Source organism: Gymnodraco acuticeps, unplaced genomic scaffold (assembly GCF_902827175.1).
Source record: "Gymnodraco acuticeps unplaced genomic scaffold, fGymAcu1.1, whole genome shotgun sequence".
NCBI lineage: Eukaryota > Metazoa > Chordata > Actinopteri > Perciformes > Bathydraconidae > Gymnodraco > Gymnodraco acuticeps.
In genome coordinates this window covers 174916-191383 of record NW_022991818.1, presented here as the reverse complement: position 1 = coordinate 191383, position 16468 = coordinate 174916, and the positions used below count along the sequence as shown (strand labels likewise).

The 16468-nt window shown below is 40.5% G+C and overlaps 1 protein-coding gene across 2 annotated transcripts; it reads right to left on the bottom strand.

Moving 5' to 3' along the window:
• Positions 1-7387: 7387 nt before the first annotated feature.
• On the bottom strand, positions 7388-15797 carry slc39a7 (solute carrier family 39 member 7). 2 transcript variants are annotated; one of them, XM_034199717.1, is made up of 8 exons: positions 15494-15797; positions 13578-14011; positions 11015-11183; positions 10464-10544; positions 10096-10224; positions 9732-9845; positions 8754-8950; positions 7388-8375 (listed from the first exon to the last, which is right to left on the bottom strand). In XM_034199717.1, exons 2-8 carry the CDS (start codon positions 14001-14003, stop codon positions 8121-8123), a joined length of 1371 nt encoding a protein of 456 aa, XP_034055608.1. In that variant the 5' UTR covers positions 14004-14011; positions 15494-15797; the 3' UTR covers positions 7388-8120. The 2 variants fall into 2 exon arrangements, with proteins under 2 accessions (XP_034055608.1, XP_034055609.1); XM_034199718.1 differs by having other exon boundaries at positions 15487-15760.
• Between the last annotated feature and the right edge of the window lie 671 nt (positions 15798-16468).

Sequence of the window (16468 nt, the reverse complement as noted above, 5' to 3'; positions counted from 1 at the left end):
TCATTTATTAATTATGTTGTGAACACTTTATAAATCATCAATAAGCTTTTATAAGACATGAGATAAACAGGGCAACTGTGACCGGTTGCTTGCCAAATAGTGAGCCCACATTTATCTGTACCGCTCATAGACTGTATAAAAGGTACCACCAGGGCCGCCCCTGGCCAACTTGGGGCCCCAAGCGACATTGTGAGATGAGGCCCCCCCCCCCCCAACCGACAGTTGTTTTTGGAAAACAAAGTAGGCTACTTTGCAAATATAATTCCTGTTTATTATTATTATTATCAACACAGTTACTTTTGTATACAGTGAGGTAAATGGTAAATGTGCATGTATGTCGTTCAGTATGCGTTTACCGGTGAATACGTCTGCATTTCCTGCCAAATACTAGCCTCAAAAAGATTAAAATATAATGAATGCAAATAAACTACTTCTACTAATAATAATAATCATAATCAATTCAATAATATAAATACTATATTATTTTATTATAATATAGTTGTAGTATAGTCAAGACAAAACATGCTTATGACATGCTCACAAACTTAAATCTGTATTCAAACGTAGTTCCCTCTGTCAGCAATGTATCAACAACTACACACACATTTCTATCAGTATTTCTCTGTGTTGTGGTTGACATGATGATGACTGTTAGGAGTAAAAGTTTACTTTTTATTCATGTATTTTTTCTTTTAATGTTTCTTTTATTATCTTTTACTGTTTTTAAATGCCTTTGTCTGAATGTCTTTCATTTTTGTAAAGCACCTTGAATTGCCTTGTGTTGAAAGGTGCTATATAAATAAACTTGCCTTGCCTTGCCTTAAGGGGAGAGGCTGAGCATCACCATGAAATGTGCAAATTGACATAAAAGGGGAACAAATTCTCCATGTTTTTTAGGCTGCAAACTTTAACTGTTATGTAAGCCAACTAGACAGACAGTGTATCACTCTTCCTCCTGTACATTAGCAGATAAAAGGCATAACATACTTGAATTAATGTTAAATAAAGAATGCTGGAAATAACTGCATCTCCATTAGCCTGTATGCTCTGCAGAGACTGCCTTCTTCATGTCGTGAATTGCAGCTGATGTTTTAATATGGCAATTTGACTTATACAACATTCGCAAGTTGTACATTTGACTCATACAATAACCCACCTTCGAGTGGTGCTCTAGTTTCTTCATGTTTTATTTTTTTTCCCCTCTTGCTTGCGCCGGACTGAAACTGTCTTTTCCCCGACATCTCTTCACCTGCACTTGGCCGTATCAAAGCCGTGATTGGTCAGATGTCGATTCATTGCAACGGTGTCGGGTTACAGACGTGCTCCCCTTTTCACCTCTCTCTCGCGGGGGGTGCGCGGAGAACTGAGCTGAGAACTGCGCACAGCAGCTGAGGCCCTCTGGGCGGGGCCCCCTGCACAAGGCGGGGCCCCATGCAGCCTGCGTGATTGGCCTGTAGGGAGGGGCGGCCCTGGGTACCACTAATCCTTATATTGGCTACTTAGCTTACTTTGTCTTCTTCATCAGCCAGCATCCTTGGTATCTGTTGTTCACTGAGTTGATTCTCGCTAAGTAGCCAATATAAGGTTTAGTCATCTTGCCAAATAGTGAGCCTGTGTTGATGTCTATGTTAGAACTGGTTTATAAATGGTTCTTAATGATTAATAAAGTGTTTACAACCTAATTCATAACCTAATTATAAACCCTTTATGAATCCTTTATAAGGGTAATCTTATTGTAAAGTGGTACCTAACAAGGTAACACTTTATGGTAAGGGTACATTAATCATCAGGTATTCATGCATGACTTAATGCATGAAAAAGCATGAATTCATTCATGCAGTACTTCATGAACTATCAGTAATGTATAAGGATTAATAGTATCTCATGCATGACTTAATGCAGGAACAATACCTTAAAGGTAGGGTAGGTAAGAATGGAGAAACCAGCTCGAGTGCGCTAGAATTTGAAAGTACACAACCGGAAAAATCTGCCCCTTCCTTCAGACAGACACACACACACACACACACACACACACACACACACACACACACACACACACACACACACACACCACACACACACACACACACACACACACACACACACACACACACACACACACACACATGACCAATGAGGGCACGAGATAAGTTTGTGCAGGAGATGGAAGGCTGACAGGCAGGTAGGCCATCCAGTTATTTTAGCCGGGCCGGCTCAGATGATTGGTCGTGCTGTTTACAGCGCTACGGCTTCCACAGATGACATTTGATGAAATTTGTCAGCGACGTAAACGGTGATGTCATGATGCAGCAGCGGCAGCACCAGTTGGGCTCTGAGCGGTGGAAACACAAGTGGTGCCACCAGGGCCGGACTGGGACAATAACGGCCCCAGTCAGGCCGGGAATTATACACCCAGCTAGGCCACTACCAGTTGTTTGTGCCATTTTGCTGGATCTATTTGTCAATTGTTATAGCGTTGCTGCCCGTAGTGATAGCCCTCTAAATCTACCCAAAAATAAACATATGGACATGGGTTACTATTTTTAAAATGTGCAAATCTATTTAGGAACCTATGTGAACATATTTTAAGTGGGGGTGTACCTCAAATCCTATAGGGGGGTCCGGGGGCATGCTCCCCCGGTAAGATTTTTGTTTAAATGTTGGACTTAAATGCATCAATCTGGTGCATTTTGAGAGGGAAATAAAGAGACTACACCCATATGAAACATAACTGTATACATTTAAATAATCATAAAAACATGGCCATAACCAATAACATATCATATCCAATATGAAAAAACATTGAAACTTGTTTATTTATTTGTTTTTGGTTCATTTATAGTTGTGAGTGTGTCTGTGCTCCTGAACCAGCCTCACCTGTCTCTCTCCTCTCCTCCTGCTCCTCTTTGAGGCAGCAGCAAAGACTAGTTTTAGCTCTCAACACGTTTTAATAGTTTATCTTACCTTTTTTCACCTAGTTAACGTTTTTTAAAATTATTATTCATGCATAATATTTGCTAATCACTCCCCCCATAAATGGAAATATGTGTTACATAAATGGTGACCAAACCGTTTGAGACCCACTGAGATAATTTAGATTAAGTTAACTATCTACACACACCCTCCCGAGCTTGAATGACACACAGAGACCAATCGAGGGCATTAGTATGATCCTATAATGTTTTTGTTGGTGTTTCCGTATTAAGACTATATTATTTTAAATAGTAGGCCTACTACTATAGTATAATATATAGTAATAGTATGATGTTGTCATAATGAATGCATATTATTACTATAGTGTTTGTAAAAGTATTGCACTCCTAGAATTAATGTCATTTATTTATATCAAATGAATTGAGATATATATATATATATATATATATATATATATATATATATATATATATATATATATATATTAGCTGTACACTTTACGAATATAATAGTTTTTTTATGGACAACTTTACCATTCAATCTCGTCCAACTGATCTTGCAGCAGTCACTCCTCGGCTCTTGGTAGTTCAGGCATTTATCAAACCTGGCAACTCCGGGGTTCCTGGCAGCTGTCAATCAAAGTGCAGTGGCTCCGCCCCAAAGTGTCAGAAACTTTTCACGCGCGCGTTGACAGACTCCGCGAGCGAGTGAGGCTGACACTCCCGCGAGGGAGCAAGAGGGCTGTCTCTCTCACGAGCGAGTGCATAGCCGCCCGCGGGGGTTTAATCTGCGCGCGAGAGTCATTTTATGCGCGTGTAAAAGCACATTTTCTGCTCGTGAGTAGCTTGTTTTATGTGCTAGAATATTGACCCAAATCTGACTCCATAGAAGGTCTCATTAACTATGACTCCTCTCATGTTCCTTATTTTAGGAAGTGCTGTTACTGAGGGACTCTGGGGCCAAGAAAAACACTGTCAGGTCTTTTGGTTTGTTAAATTGCTTTTATATTGGTTTTTGTTATATTGAACCACCTTCTTTCTCAACAAAACATCATTTCTCAGATGTCAGCACTGTTGTTTCTTTACGCTCTGGCACATAGTAAAAGGCAGTAGCTTTATGCAGCTTCTATACATTTTCAACTGTTGGCCACAAGATGGCCTTCATGAACTCAAGACTGTGGCCGTTTCTCAATCTCGAGGATACTGGCTTCCAAGCCAATATTTCAAGGATGCTACGTCATCGAGTGCCGCCGAAGTACTGTTCCAATCTCCAGCATACTTGGAATTCCACCGAGGCCGTGTCCTTGGTTTGGGGGAAATTTCGAGGCTGCACATGGGTAGACTTCGCGTCCTTAAAATCCCCCACAATGCTTTGTACAGCAGCACTCAGTCAAAGGTTAGGTTAAGTAAAAAGAAGAACCTGCAATATCACTGAGAACAAGTCATGAAGTGGTTAACAGCTAAATCGACATACAATATTATAAGTAAATACCATTGATTTGTTAAAAGGTATCACTTTGAATTAAAAGTAAATGTCGATTAAGTTGAAGAATTTTATTTTTGAGGTCATACTAATGATTTGCATCCTACGCTGACCAAGAATGTGTTGATTGTTCCGCTTATTACGTTTGATGTTGCATTTAAAAATGTGTCATCACTCTCAGCATAATTCATTTGTTGCTAAGCAGGAAGTGTGTGGGTGTCTTTGTTGTGGCCTACATGCAGCTAATTAAGTGTTGGAATATTTACAAATGCTTAATTGAGCTTGGGAGAACCGCAGAGATGATTAATAATTGTTTGCAAGTTCATCACTATGAGGATCCCCTTTTGCTTTACAATAGATTGACTCAAAATAATATTCAAAGGTTTTATTGTCATATGCACATACTGTAAGCTACAGTGTAGAAATGGCAATGAAATTCTTCAGACCTGAACTCCTCCAACAATGAAACATGTATAATAAAATACGGGGGGGGGGGGGGGGGGGGATAGGGGGGGATTATATATAGTGCAAGACGTCTACATGCAAATAGAATATGATATACAAGAACAGAACATGAAACTGATGGACATGTTCTTCCAGCTCTCGTACAAAGATGAACTTTGAATTGAATGACCAGATGTTAACAGATTTACAATTAATGATTGTTTTTGAAATTTTCCAATGACCAGATATGTGTTAAATAGTGGTGATTAATACATTTTTGTCAGATCAGATTACACTTTCGCACTAAACAAAATTAATTAATTCATATTTTCAGATTACAAGGTATTGAATAATAAGGTATTTCTACTATTATCACAGATAATGTTAATATCCTTAATCGTCCAGCAATCAGACTTAACATTACTCTTTAATGTATTAGCCATGCACAGACAGACAGACCTAACATGTTGTTTCAAGTACTGGATTAATTTCAGTTTTGGCCCGTAACAAACATTTATAATATTTCATATAACAATTATGTAGCATATTTGATCCTCAAATTAGAGAAGTATAATTTAAAGAAATGTATATTCTATATTCAACATTAGATAAACACAGAATAACTCGTTCCAAGTACCATAAATAGACGTTCAGGTAAGTATGGCTAATAAGAATAATTAATTGAGTTAATTTGGTACGGATCAGTTTTAGTATTTACAAATGTATGAATGAAAGTTTTAGGAATGTTTAATCCTTCCTTTCCAGGTTTTTACAAAAGTCTTTGAATATTTGCCTAACCATTCCTTTTCAGATTGTTAAACATTTTGAGAATTGTTTAACTTTTCCCTTTCAGATTTTGAAATGACATAAGGATTGATGGTTTAAGTAATGTAATGATGTTATCATGCCATAGTCTTTTGATTTAATATGTAATGAAGGGTAAATATAATCCTAAATTGAAGACACTGCAATTTTGCAGATTGATCAAATCACCACTGTGAATTTCTTATACCTTAACTGTGAATTGTATACCTTAACTGGATCTCTTATGATCCTGATTTGTAAATGCTATTGACTAGTGATTGCCTTAAAGCAAATCTTTAAAAACAGGGAGCCTACAACGAGCGGATACAGATTTGCTGCCGATCTGACGTTAAATCGGCAGCGGACCCACAGAAAATTGCTATCAGAAACAATGCCTGACGTGTTTTGGAGGTAATCTTTGTTTACATTAGCAAGCCTCGCTAACACTCAGAGCTAACCTGTACTGAAGAGCACGTGTTTAAAAAGCAGGAAATAAAAAAAGGAACTCACCTTGTGATAAACCCGCAAGAGAAAAAGCATTTGAGCTCCATACTGTTTCAGAAATAATCTTTGATGTGGTTTAGAACAGGATGGCGTTTTATCACAGCAGAATTGTACTTTATCTCCGGTAGAATTCTGATCAGGTATTAGCTCCGACTCCTCTCTTCTTTTTTTTCAAGCTAAGGACCCACAATCCGCGTTTCTCTAACAGGGCTGCAAAAGAGGGGTATGAGCAGTATGAGGCATGGCTACAATGGGTGATCTGTTTGGTATTTTAAGCAAAAAACTTCACAGACATGTATAGGTATGGCCCTACAATATATTTTTCCAATATAGCATAATAGGTCCACTTTAAGTTTCACTTTGGATTGCATGATATAGCCCAGCGCAACACCTTCATCACATATGTTTGCCACTTGTTTGTACCATTTTCAGGCGATTTGTAATCTGTTCAAGAAAAACGATGTGTTTTGGGATATTTGGGGAGTTAAGTGGTCCGCGAGTGTTTTTTTATTGGTTAAGTGGTCCTTGGTATGAAAAAGTTCGAGAAACACTGTAGTAGATGAATACATTTGTATGTGATATTTGCAATTTAAAATTAAATAAATATATTACCCCATAATATCATCAAAACTAACTTCACTTTGTGTAGTCCACAGGCTCAAATGTGTGGCCTTATTTTTTTGTCTTGTGCTTTGGGCTCAAAAGTGTAATCCAGTTTTATAGAAATCATCTGTGCATGTGATGGAGGAATGCAGTGCCTGCAGGGGGTGTGGTCTCAATAGCCATGCAGTAAGCCGTGTGCTATGTAGATGTGATTGAGGAATGGCATGGATATTCAAGTGTACTTGAATGGCATCCGTTTGTTTTAGTCAAGATTATGCTAAAATATACTTTCCCCTACTATATTTAAGTTCCCTATGAAGAGCCAACCTTCAATTTAGAACATTCCCAGTTTATTCCCATAAATTCCCGTTAATTCCCATGGAAAGTTTCCATCTTTGAAAATACCCGGAATTTTACAACCCTAGTCAAGAGCCAATTGAGCATTATCTGCTTCCTAGGTAGGTTGATAGCAGATTACATTCTGTTCCTTCGAACTGAATTTCAATCATGTTACATTTTAATAAAAACAGGCCATTTGATTATTTACAGACTTTCTATAGCAGTACATTACATTTAAAAGTATGTGCCTTTAATTAGAAAACATGCTGCAAAGTAATCACAGGAAATGATAAACCTTTATTGGGGATGTTCATCACAGCTGTCAGTATTCTCCTTGACTATCCATCGTTAGTTAATAAACTATACAGTAGATTGTGTAGGAATGGTAAAGGCTAAAACAGCTTGTTACTTTGACAAAGATTTGAATGACTTCAGAGTACATCTGTAGAAGCCACAACGTTTACTTTTATTTTGTGGAATGTAAAAATATTAACATTCATCATCTCCAGACAGACACGTTAATGAGCCGATCACTGTAGTGAGAACAACGGAGCCCGACCATTGCTTCCCAACTCTGAAATGCAGATTTAATTAGCAAAAGGACAGAAAATGTGCTGGAAGATGAATCTACTTTAAGCCACTCTTGGAAACCGGCCACCAGTAAAAGTGAAGCTGACGATCGGTGTCTTGAACACGGTGAGTAAATTGTGAAACCAGCGGACAGAAATATTTCTCATCCTGTCCTGATGTAGATGTAAAAGCAGTCCTTAAAATATGTTTCCATCAGGTCGTTACTTTCCAGCTCTCAGTCTCTCCCAAAAATACAGTATAACAAATCAAATCAAAGCTAAAAAAACATAACAAAAATCATCCATTCCCCATCAGTAGGTGGTGCTCGTCCCAAAACAGAAGCAATACAAAAAAAACACCTCTGACAAATCATAATCCAATTGGACTTAAAACCAGCATTATTCTTTTTCAACCACTTTTGACCCTCTTCTCTCTCCGTCTCACTCGTACTCAGCGATCAGCACCATCATGCCCACTCCGAACAGCAGGGCCAGGATCTCCATCAGAGACTGGCCGAAACTAGTGCGGCCCGCTAGCAGTTCTGGGAGCACGGTCACCGTGGCGATGTAAACAAATCCGCCGGCAGTGAACGGCAGGATCCAGGCGGTCGCCGCAGCGCCCACGCCCTCAGCCAATAGGGAGCAAGATGTGCCGGCCAGAGCTCCCAGAGCCGTCAACAGCTGTAGACACATGGCCTGATGGGAAAGAGGAAGAGGAAGAATTAAGTCTTATGAGTCTCCAAAACTACAACATCTCTTACACAAATTAAGTTTGATTAAAACATTTATTTTCAAATCAATATGCATAGAAACTGAAAACATTTCATCTGTAATTACACACCAATTATTGTTTAAAGGCCCTACAAATTTCAATTTGCTGCCGGCCCTTTATTTTAAGGGGGGGGATCACTGTGATATTTCAAAAAGTCAAATGTATTATATAAATCTATATTTAGCAAAGTCCATTTATTTGATGACTGGGTCTACAGAAGACTGGGCCAATAGACTTCCTTCAGGATCCTGCCTATTGTCTGTGTTGGACAAGATGAAGCTGCAGCTTGAGTTATCAGCTACCTTTTTTTTGGTACAGCCGGACTGAACAAGGATGGCAAAGTCTCCGATCTCATGCGGGACCTCGTGCAGCAGGATGGTGAGGGTGGTGACGGCGCCCACCGCAGGACTGACCAGGAACGACGCTCCGATGGCCAGGCCGTCAGTGAAGTTATGTGTGAAGTCAGCTGCAAGGTTCAGGTAACCCGACACCTTGATGTCTGTTAGTGGAGACAATAAAGAAGAAATGAGGATTAGAACACACTGTTTCCAGTCTCCAACTACAGACACGATGTCAGGGAGCATTTCTGTTAGATGGAGGACACGTTATTCACATACATGTGGCATCAATTATGTCAGCAGCACATACTAGTGCTAATATGACTGACTGAAGTGATGCCAAAAGAAGATTAAGTTTCCATTTCTAGATTTTTCAACCCTACAGGCAAATTAAAAGCTTATGATACGTAGATGACTGACGGTTTCATAAAAGCCAACGTGTGTTTGCAGCCCCAGAAAACGTGACTTGGCCACGCCTGAAACCACTCCCTCATCTACTAAACTGGAATAACCCCATCACAGCTGTTTACCTCCGCCTGCTGGTGAAGCCGCAGTTTGTATCCATGTCTGTACTACCCCAGGAAGTTGGCCAAAACCCAGTTTTGTGAGGTCACAGTGACCTTGACCTTTAACCACCAAAATCAAATCAGTTCTTGCTTGAGAACAAAGTGAAATACAAAAAATTCCCTCAAGGTGTTCCTGAGATACCACTTTCAGGACATTGGAGAAATAAAAACTGTCTTTGCATTAAATAACCCATCTCTTACCCTTAGGTACATTTCACATTTTTATACGTAGGACTAAACTTTTTAATCAAACGACGAAAGGAAACTATAACGCATATATAATCATTCTTCATTTCAGACATAGTAGTGTCTGACCAGCAGAAGGTGCTAGTGTTCTTGGAGCGAGTACATCTGGAAAAATCTACATTTTATTCACCTGTGCTCTTTGGCTCCTCTTTCTTTGACACCGCTTTGTCTTTGCTTTTTTTCCCCTCTTTCTTCTTTCCTTCCTTTTCATCTTCTCCATCGCTGTCCTTTTCCTTGGGAGCATCTGGGAATGTTACAAGAGAGTACAAATTAGCCTCAGTGCCCAGATTGAATATTACAATACTAGGTAAAGAGGCTTTAGATTTCTAAAGCCATTTGGGCTAATTATCTGGACACACTGTACAAAAATAATGCAAATAGATAATAAAGTGTGAAAAACTGCAATCTTTAGCATGATCAGACTAAGAAACGTCCTGCATATGAATATTTGATATATAACAATGAGTGTGTTCCGTCAGGTTACATCGGCGTACCATGTGAGTGGCCGTGGGAATGACTGTGGCCTCCCTTCAGTGCCCGCACAAACTTCTCCACAACCAGGAAGGCTATGATCCCACCGAGAACCCACAGACCCACGGACATCGTGTGACCGTGGGCAGCCCCTGTGCAGGAAGAGGACAGGAAACACAGGTTAGAACTGTGACGTATGAACAGAGTCTGAAACGCACTGACGTCCCATGTTAATCCTGCTCATTACAATACACTGCTGACAGTACATGTCACCGTCTATAAAGTCAAAATAGGGTATTTTTTTGGCTTCTGTACATTTATTTTTTTACGTATTTCCACACCTGGGATCATCTGAGGACATACACCCAGAGAATAGGCAGTAATTGCGTACCGTGGGAGTGGCCGTGGTCCTGTGACTCTTCACTTGCATGTGAGTGTCCGTGATCTTCTTCTCCATGGTGAGCGTGGGGCTCTGTGCACACAAGAAGAAACATCAACATAAAAACAGACAAGCGCAGGATCCTGCTACAATGTCTGGGTTTTCAATGAGCATTTGGTCATTGCCGTCATTAGCTCACTGACAATATTGTTTCTTTATGTCTGTGTTAAGTTTACAGAAGTGTTGTGGCTATCCATGGTTGGGATGCTGAAGTATCGATAGGGAGTAAAAGTGAGCTACGAGATCAGAGAAAAAAGTAAACATGAGCTGTGAGAAAAAAAGTCACCGGGTATTTAAAATCCCCTGCGTCCCTGTTAATCGTTAGTTTGGTTCCTCACTCTCTTTTGTTTGAACAAAACCTCCCTGCATTAGCCCTCTTATAACAGCAGGCATGTTTTACATCACAAATGCACCTGAACACACCTCTTGACACAATTAAGCCAACAGGAGAATGTAATAAAAGTCAGTAACAATTGAGCCGACTTCTGGGGATCACTACCTACCCAAAGCGTGTGGTATGAGGTGGAGGAAGGCGTCACCCAGCAGTCCGCCTGAGGCGAAGCTGAGCAGCACTTTGAGCAGGTTCTGGTGCTGGTCGCTGTTGGACTGAACTGGAATCAGGAACAGGATGAGGAAAGGGGCCGCACTGATCAGCAGGGTCGCTCCGATAGCCTGCGGACAGGGATGAGAGATTTATTCTGCATCAGCGTCATCAAACTGTGAATTAACCACAATGCGACACGAGAAAACCGGAGTTAGAGGGGGAAAGGAGCAGAACGGTGATCTGTGTGAGGCTAATCTATGCTATAACAGCATGAGGAGCGTTCATTTGGAAGCACAAATGTGCTTTGTCATTGATCAATAACAATGACTCCACAAAAAAATTATGATAACTACATACAGGGCTGTAAAAAAATAAGTATTAATCACTCTTGAATAATGAAAGTAAAAGAACAAAACTAAGCTGAATTATACATTAATACATTATTCTACTGTGAGGTGTTGAACTACACTGAACAAAAATATAAATGCAACACTTTTGTTTTTGCTCCCATTTTTCATGAGATGAACTCAAAGATCTAAAACATTTTCTATATACACAAAATAACCATTTCTCTCAAATATTGTTCACAAATCTGAAAAAATCTGTGATAGTGAGCACTTCTCCTTTGCCGAGATAATCCATCCCACCTCACAGGTGTGGCATATCAAGATGCTGATTAGACAGCATGATTATTGCACAGGTGTGCCTTAGGCTGGCCACAATAAAAGGCCACTCTGAAACGTGCAGTTTTGCTTTATTGGGGGGGTCTGGGGGGGTCCGAAAACTGGTCAGTATCTGGTGTGACCACCATTTGCCTAACGCAGTGCAACACATCTCCTTCGCATAGAGTTGATCAGGTTGTTGATGGTGGCCTGTGGAATGTTGGTCCACTCCTCTTCAATGGCTGTGCCAAGTTGCTGGATATTGGCAGGAACTGGAACACGCTGTCGTATACGCCGATCCAGAGCATCCCAAACATGCTCAATGGGTGACATGTCCGGTGAGTATGCTGGCCATGCAAGAACTGGGATGTTTTCAGCCTCCAGGAATTGTGTACAGATCCTTGCAACATGGGGCCGTGCATTATCATGCTGCAACATGAGGTGATGGTCGTGGATGAATGGCACAACAATGGGCCTCAGGATCTCGTCACGGTATCTCTGTGCATTCACAATGCCATCAATAAAATGCACCTGTGTTCGTCGTCCATAACATGCGCCTGCCCATACCATAACCCCACCACCACCATGGGCCACTCGATTCACAACATTGACATCAGAAAACCGCTCACCCACACGACGCCACACACGCTGTCTGCCATCTGCCCTGAACAGTGAAAACCGGGATTCATCCGTGAAGAGAACACCTCTCCAACGTGCCAGACGCCATCGAATGTGAGCATTTGCCCACTCAAGTCGGTTACGACGACGAACCGGAGTCAGGTCGAGACCCCGATGAGGACGACGAGCATGCAGATGAGCTTCCCTGAGACAGTTTCAGACAGTTTGTGCAGAAATTCTTTGGTTATGCAAACCGATTGTTGCAGCAGCTGTCCGAGTGGAGGTGAACATGCTGGATGTGGAGGTCCTGGGCTGGTGTGGTTACACGTGGTCTGCGGTTGTGAGGCCGGTTGGATGTACTGCCAAATTCTCTGAAACGCCTTTGGAGACGGCTTATGGTAGATAAATGAACATTCAATTCACGGGCAACAGCTCTGGTGGACATTCCTGCTGTCAGCATGCCAATTGCACGCTCCCTCAAAACTTGCGACATCTGTGGCATTGTGCTGTGTGATAAAACTGCACGTTTCAGAGTGGCCTTTTATTGTGGCCAGCCTAAGGCACACCTGTGCAATAATCATGCTGTCTAATCAGCATCTTGATATGCCACACCTGTGAGGTGGGATGGATTATCTCGGCAAAGGAGAAGTGCTCACTATCACAGATTTTTTCAGATTTGTGAACAATATTTGAGAGAAATGGTTATTTTGTGTATATAGAAAATGTTTTAGATCTTTGAGTTCATCTCATGAAAAATGGGAGCAAAAACAAGAAGCTTATTTATGTTCAGCATAAAATGTACTTCAAACAGGGAAAAAGTGAGCCTGGGTTTTGTGCGGGTCTATTTCTTGGCCAGAGTGACTTCCTGCAGCCTTAACAAGCAGAAGTGGGAGTGGTATCAATCTCCATATGTAATGCTCAGCAAGAAAACAAAGAGGAAGAATTCCAAAATTCTGTATTGTGTTCCAGAAAAAGGCTTTTATATTAAACTGGCTCCTCATGTCAATACTTTTCCAGGAAGGTTGGCAGATTCCTTCTTAAATTGTGTATCAGGATAGGATGAAACCGATCTGACCTGAGAGCTGCTGCTTACTACAGAGTCTCATACAATGTGACTGAGCAGCACCACCGCTACATAAAATACTTTGCATCTCTTTTCCAAGAGACTAATATAAAACAGATATTCCTTGCCACATTTCATACAGACAACCCATTGTTCCTAGCCTAACCTTGTGAGCTCACCTGTGTCCAGAGCTCCAACGTATCCCTCTTCTCTGGTTCTGCCTCCCTCTTCACCCTCTCCCCTCCGTGTCCATTTTCCTCCTTGTGCACCCGGACAATATCCTCCTGATGTCCGTGATCATGAGCGTGCCCGTGATCATGAGCGTGCCCGTGATCATGAGCGTGCCCGTGATCATGAGCGTGTCCATGGTCATGAGAGTGAGCGTGCCCGTGGTGCTCCTCTTCCTCCAGAGGGATGTTAGCCTCGGCGCTCCACTTGCTCGCTCCATGGAACATCTTCACATCCTCAATTTCATCGTGAGAGTGGCCGTGGTGGCCGTGTCCATGGTCGCCATGGGAATGGCTATGAGCGGTGGTTGAATGGGAGGCTAACAGGAGGACTGCAGATGCGGCCAGTGTCAGTGCCAGCAGACGTACACAGCCCATGGTATCCCCTATGACAAAGAGAAAAAAGTGAAGAAGTGAGAATTTTAATTAAAAAAAAACCCAATGGAATTCTGATGATTTTATTTAGTGGTCATGTTTACATCTATGATAAGGATCCAACATTTGGACCTGTTAGCAGCCGAATTATGGTAATAAATGCAAGTGCCTAGATATGCACAACTTGTCAGCAGGTTAAGAAAGGGCCTAACATCTCTCTGTTTCCCTGTGATAGCAAAGAACCAGGAACCAAACAGTTGCTAATGCTAGAACTGTTTAAATTGAAGTATTACAGCACTAAATGACTGCAACATTTGAATGCACTGATTTGTTTTGCAAGTGTGGCCACTGCTTAATTAGAAAGATACAGCTGCAGTGGATGTTCTTTACCTCACCTTGTGTAAGGAATTGCATCATCAGCCAATAAACAGTGTTCTCGAGGATAGATGTGTTCACTCATAAAAAGGTGGCCGCCCCTTGTAGTCATGGAAACATTTTCAGTCACACCATGTCAACCCTTTACACAAGCGCATCATCAGTGAGATTGGGGTGTTATCCCTATCTATTGATGAACTATTCTTACTTAATCGGATCAGTCAGTTTAGCCAACATGGCAGGTATTCAAATGGGGATTGAATTTACTGCATTAATGCCAGTGGTGGAAGAAGTACTACAAAATATCAATACCATTAAAAGATGTGAGTAATTGTACATGTTTAGTTGTTAAAGCCCTGCATTCAAAAACATCCTTAAGTAAAAAAACACTAGTAAACGTGTTAAAATAATATAAATTACCCAAAGTAGTGATTATGCAGAATGGACCTTTAAGGGGAAATCTGTATATCATTTTATTTCACTGGATTATAATAATTGCTGGATTCATAGTTAGACTCATTGCTAGTTTAATTGAATTCATGAAGCGCATAAACCATCATCATTTGGGTTTATAATTGATTTACATGTTGTGTTAATACCATAGGTTAATACGTAAGTAACCACAGCTACCAGCTACAGCAGTATAAAGTTGCATGAAATGGAAACAGTCAAGTAACTTGTATTTGATTAAATAGGCTGTGATTAATGATTACAGTTGTGCAACATTAACATATTCATTGGGTGTATTGCGCTAATGCAAAACGGTGAATGCAATACAGTTGTAATTACAATAGCATTCATGTACCGACACCTTAGCGGATTTAACAAACATCTGTTTCAGCTTGATTTAGAGTTTGCATTGTTTTTGATCGTGTTTATTTGCTGGCAGCTTCCTCGTAGGATGTTGGTGTAAAGCGGATAATCCGTAAGTGTTAAATACATGTAATCTAACTGCAAACAGTGAAAGCCCTAGTCATCAAACAATGACCACGCATCACACAAGTTATAGAGAAAGCCTGCTAGCTTTACTAGCTAGCTAGCTAACAACTTGCTAACATGTTGCTGCAGCATAATTATTGACTGCGACAGACAATAGAAAACAAGCAATTACTTCTCACCGGATTGTGTCAGATATCACTGCCTGCTGGGCCGCGGGATAACTCTCTGTCCTGCGAGCAATACGTTTGATAAAACGCTTATACTTGTGTCTGCGTGGATGCTATTGTTAAGACGTGGCATTTACTCAAGTAAACTCAACGAAATCTCGCGAGGTATCATTCCACTCCAAAATGTGCCTCCTTCTGTACTCCCTCGTTGTCTCTATTTAGATAAAAAGATTGATTTGATTTTCCCTCAGCGATCACAATAGGATAAAAACGTATTTAGGAATATTTTTTTTAACTTTTTCACTCCTATACTGGGTAAAATTGCATTTATTAAGATACAACAGGTCTGTAATAACATATCGCGAGATTAATGTTGTATCTGAGACTCACCTATTTAGGCTGCGCGAGACTGCAGGAGCATCCTGGAGAAGAGGATGTTGCTCCGCTTGCGACTGACACTGCAATTACATAATGTAAATAAAATAGACCTTTATGTATTTAAGGGGCGAGGTAAAATGAGATAAAATTGACCTTTAACAATCCCCGTAGGTAAATTCATGTGTTTAGGCTGTAACATAATAAGAATAAACACAGATATTACACATGGGATATACACAGGAATGAAAATAATGAAAAAAAGAATGAGAATAAACAAGTATTAATAGTATTATTAATAATGACCTGCAATAATATATCCTGGAAAACCTTCCCAGGATACATTATTGCAGGTCCAGCTACAGAGCAGTATATCACGTTGAAATGAGCCACACCTTCAACAAATGTTTTACATTGGAATGGTATTAGCCTAAAACTAAACTGAAAACGTTAGAAATAAAACATTATAATTCAGCAGTATGATATGGGAAGTGTGATTTAAATTGGTCACTTCTGCATATCAAACTTTTCATGTTGGTACTTATAGTTATGACATTCCCAGAACAAATGACCATAGGGGAAAATTAACAATCTTGTTTCTCAAAGCAACGA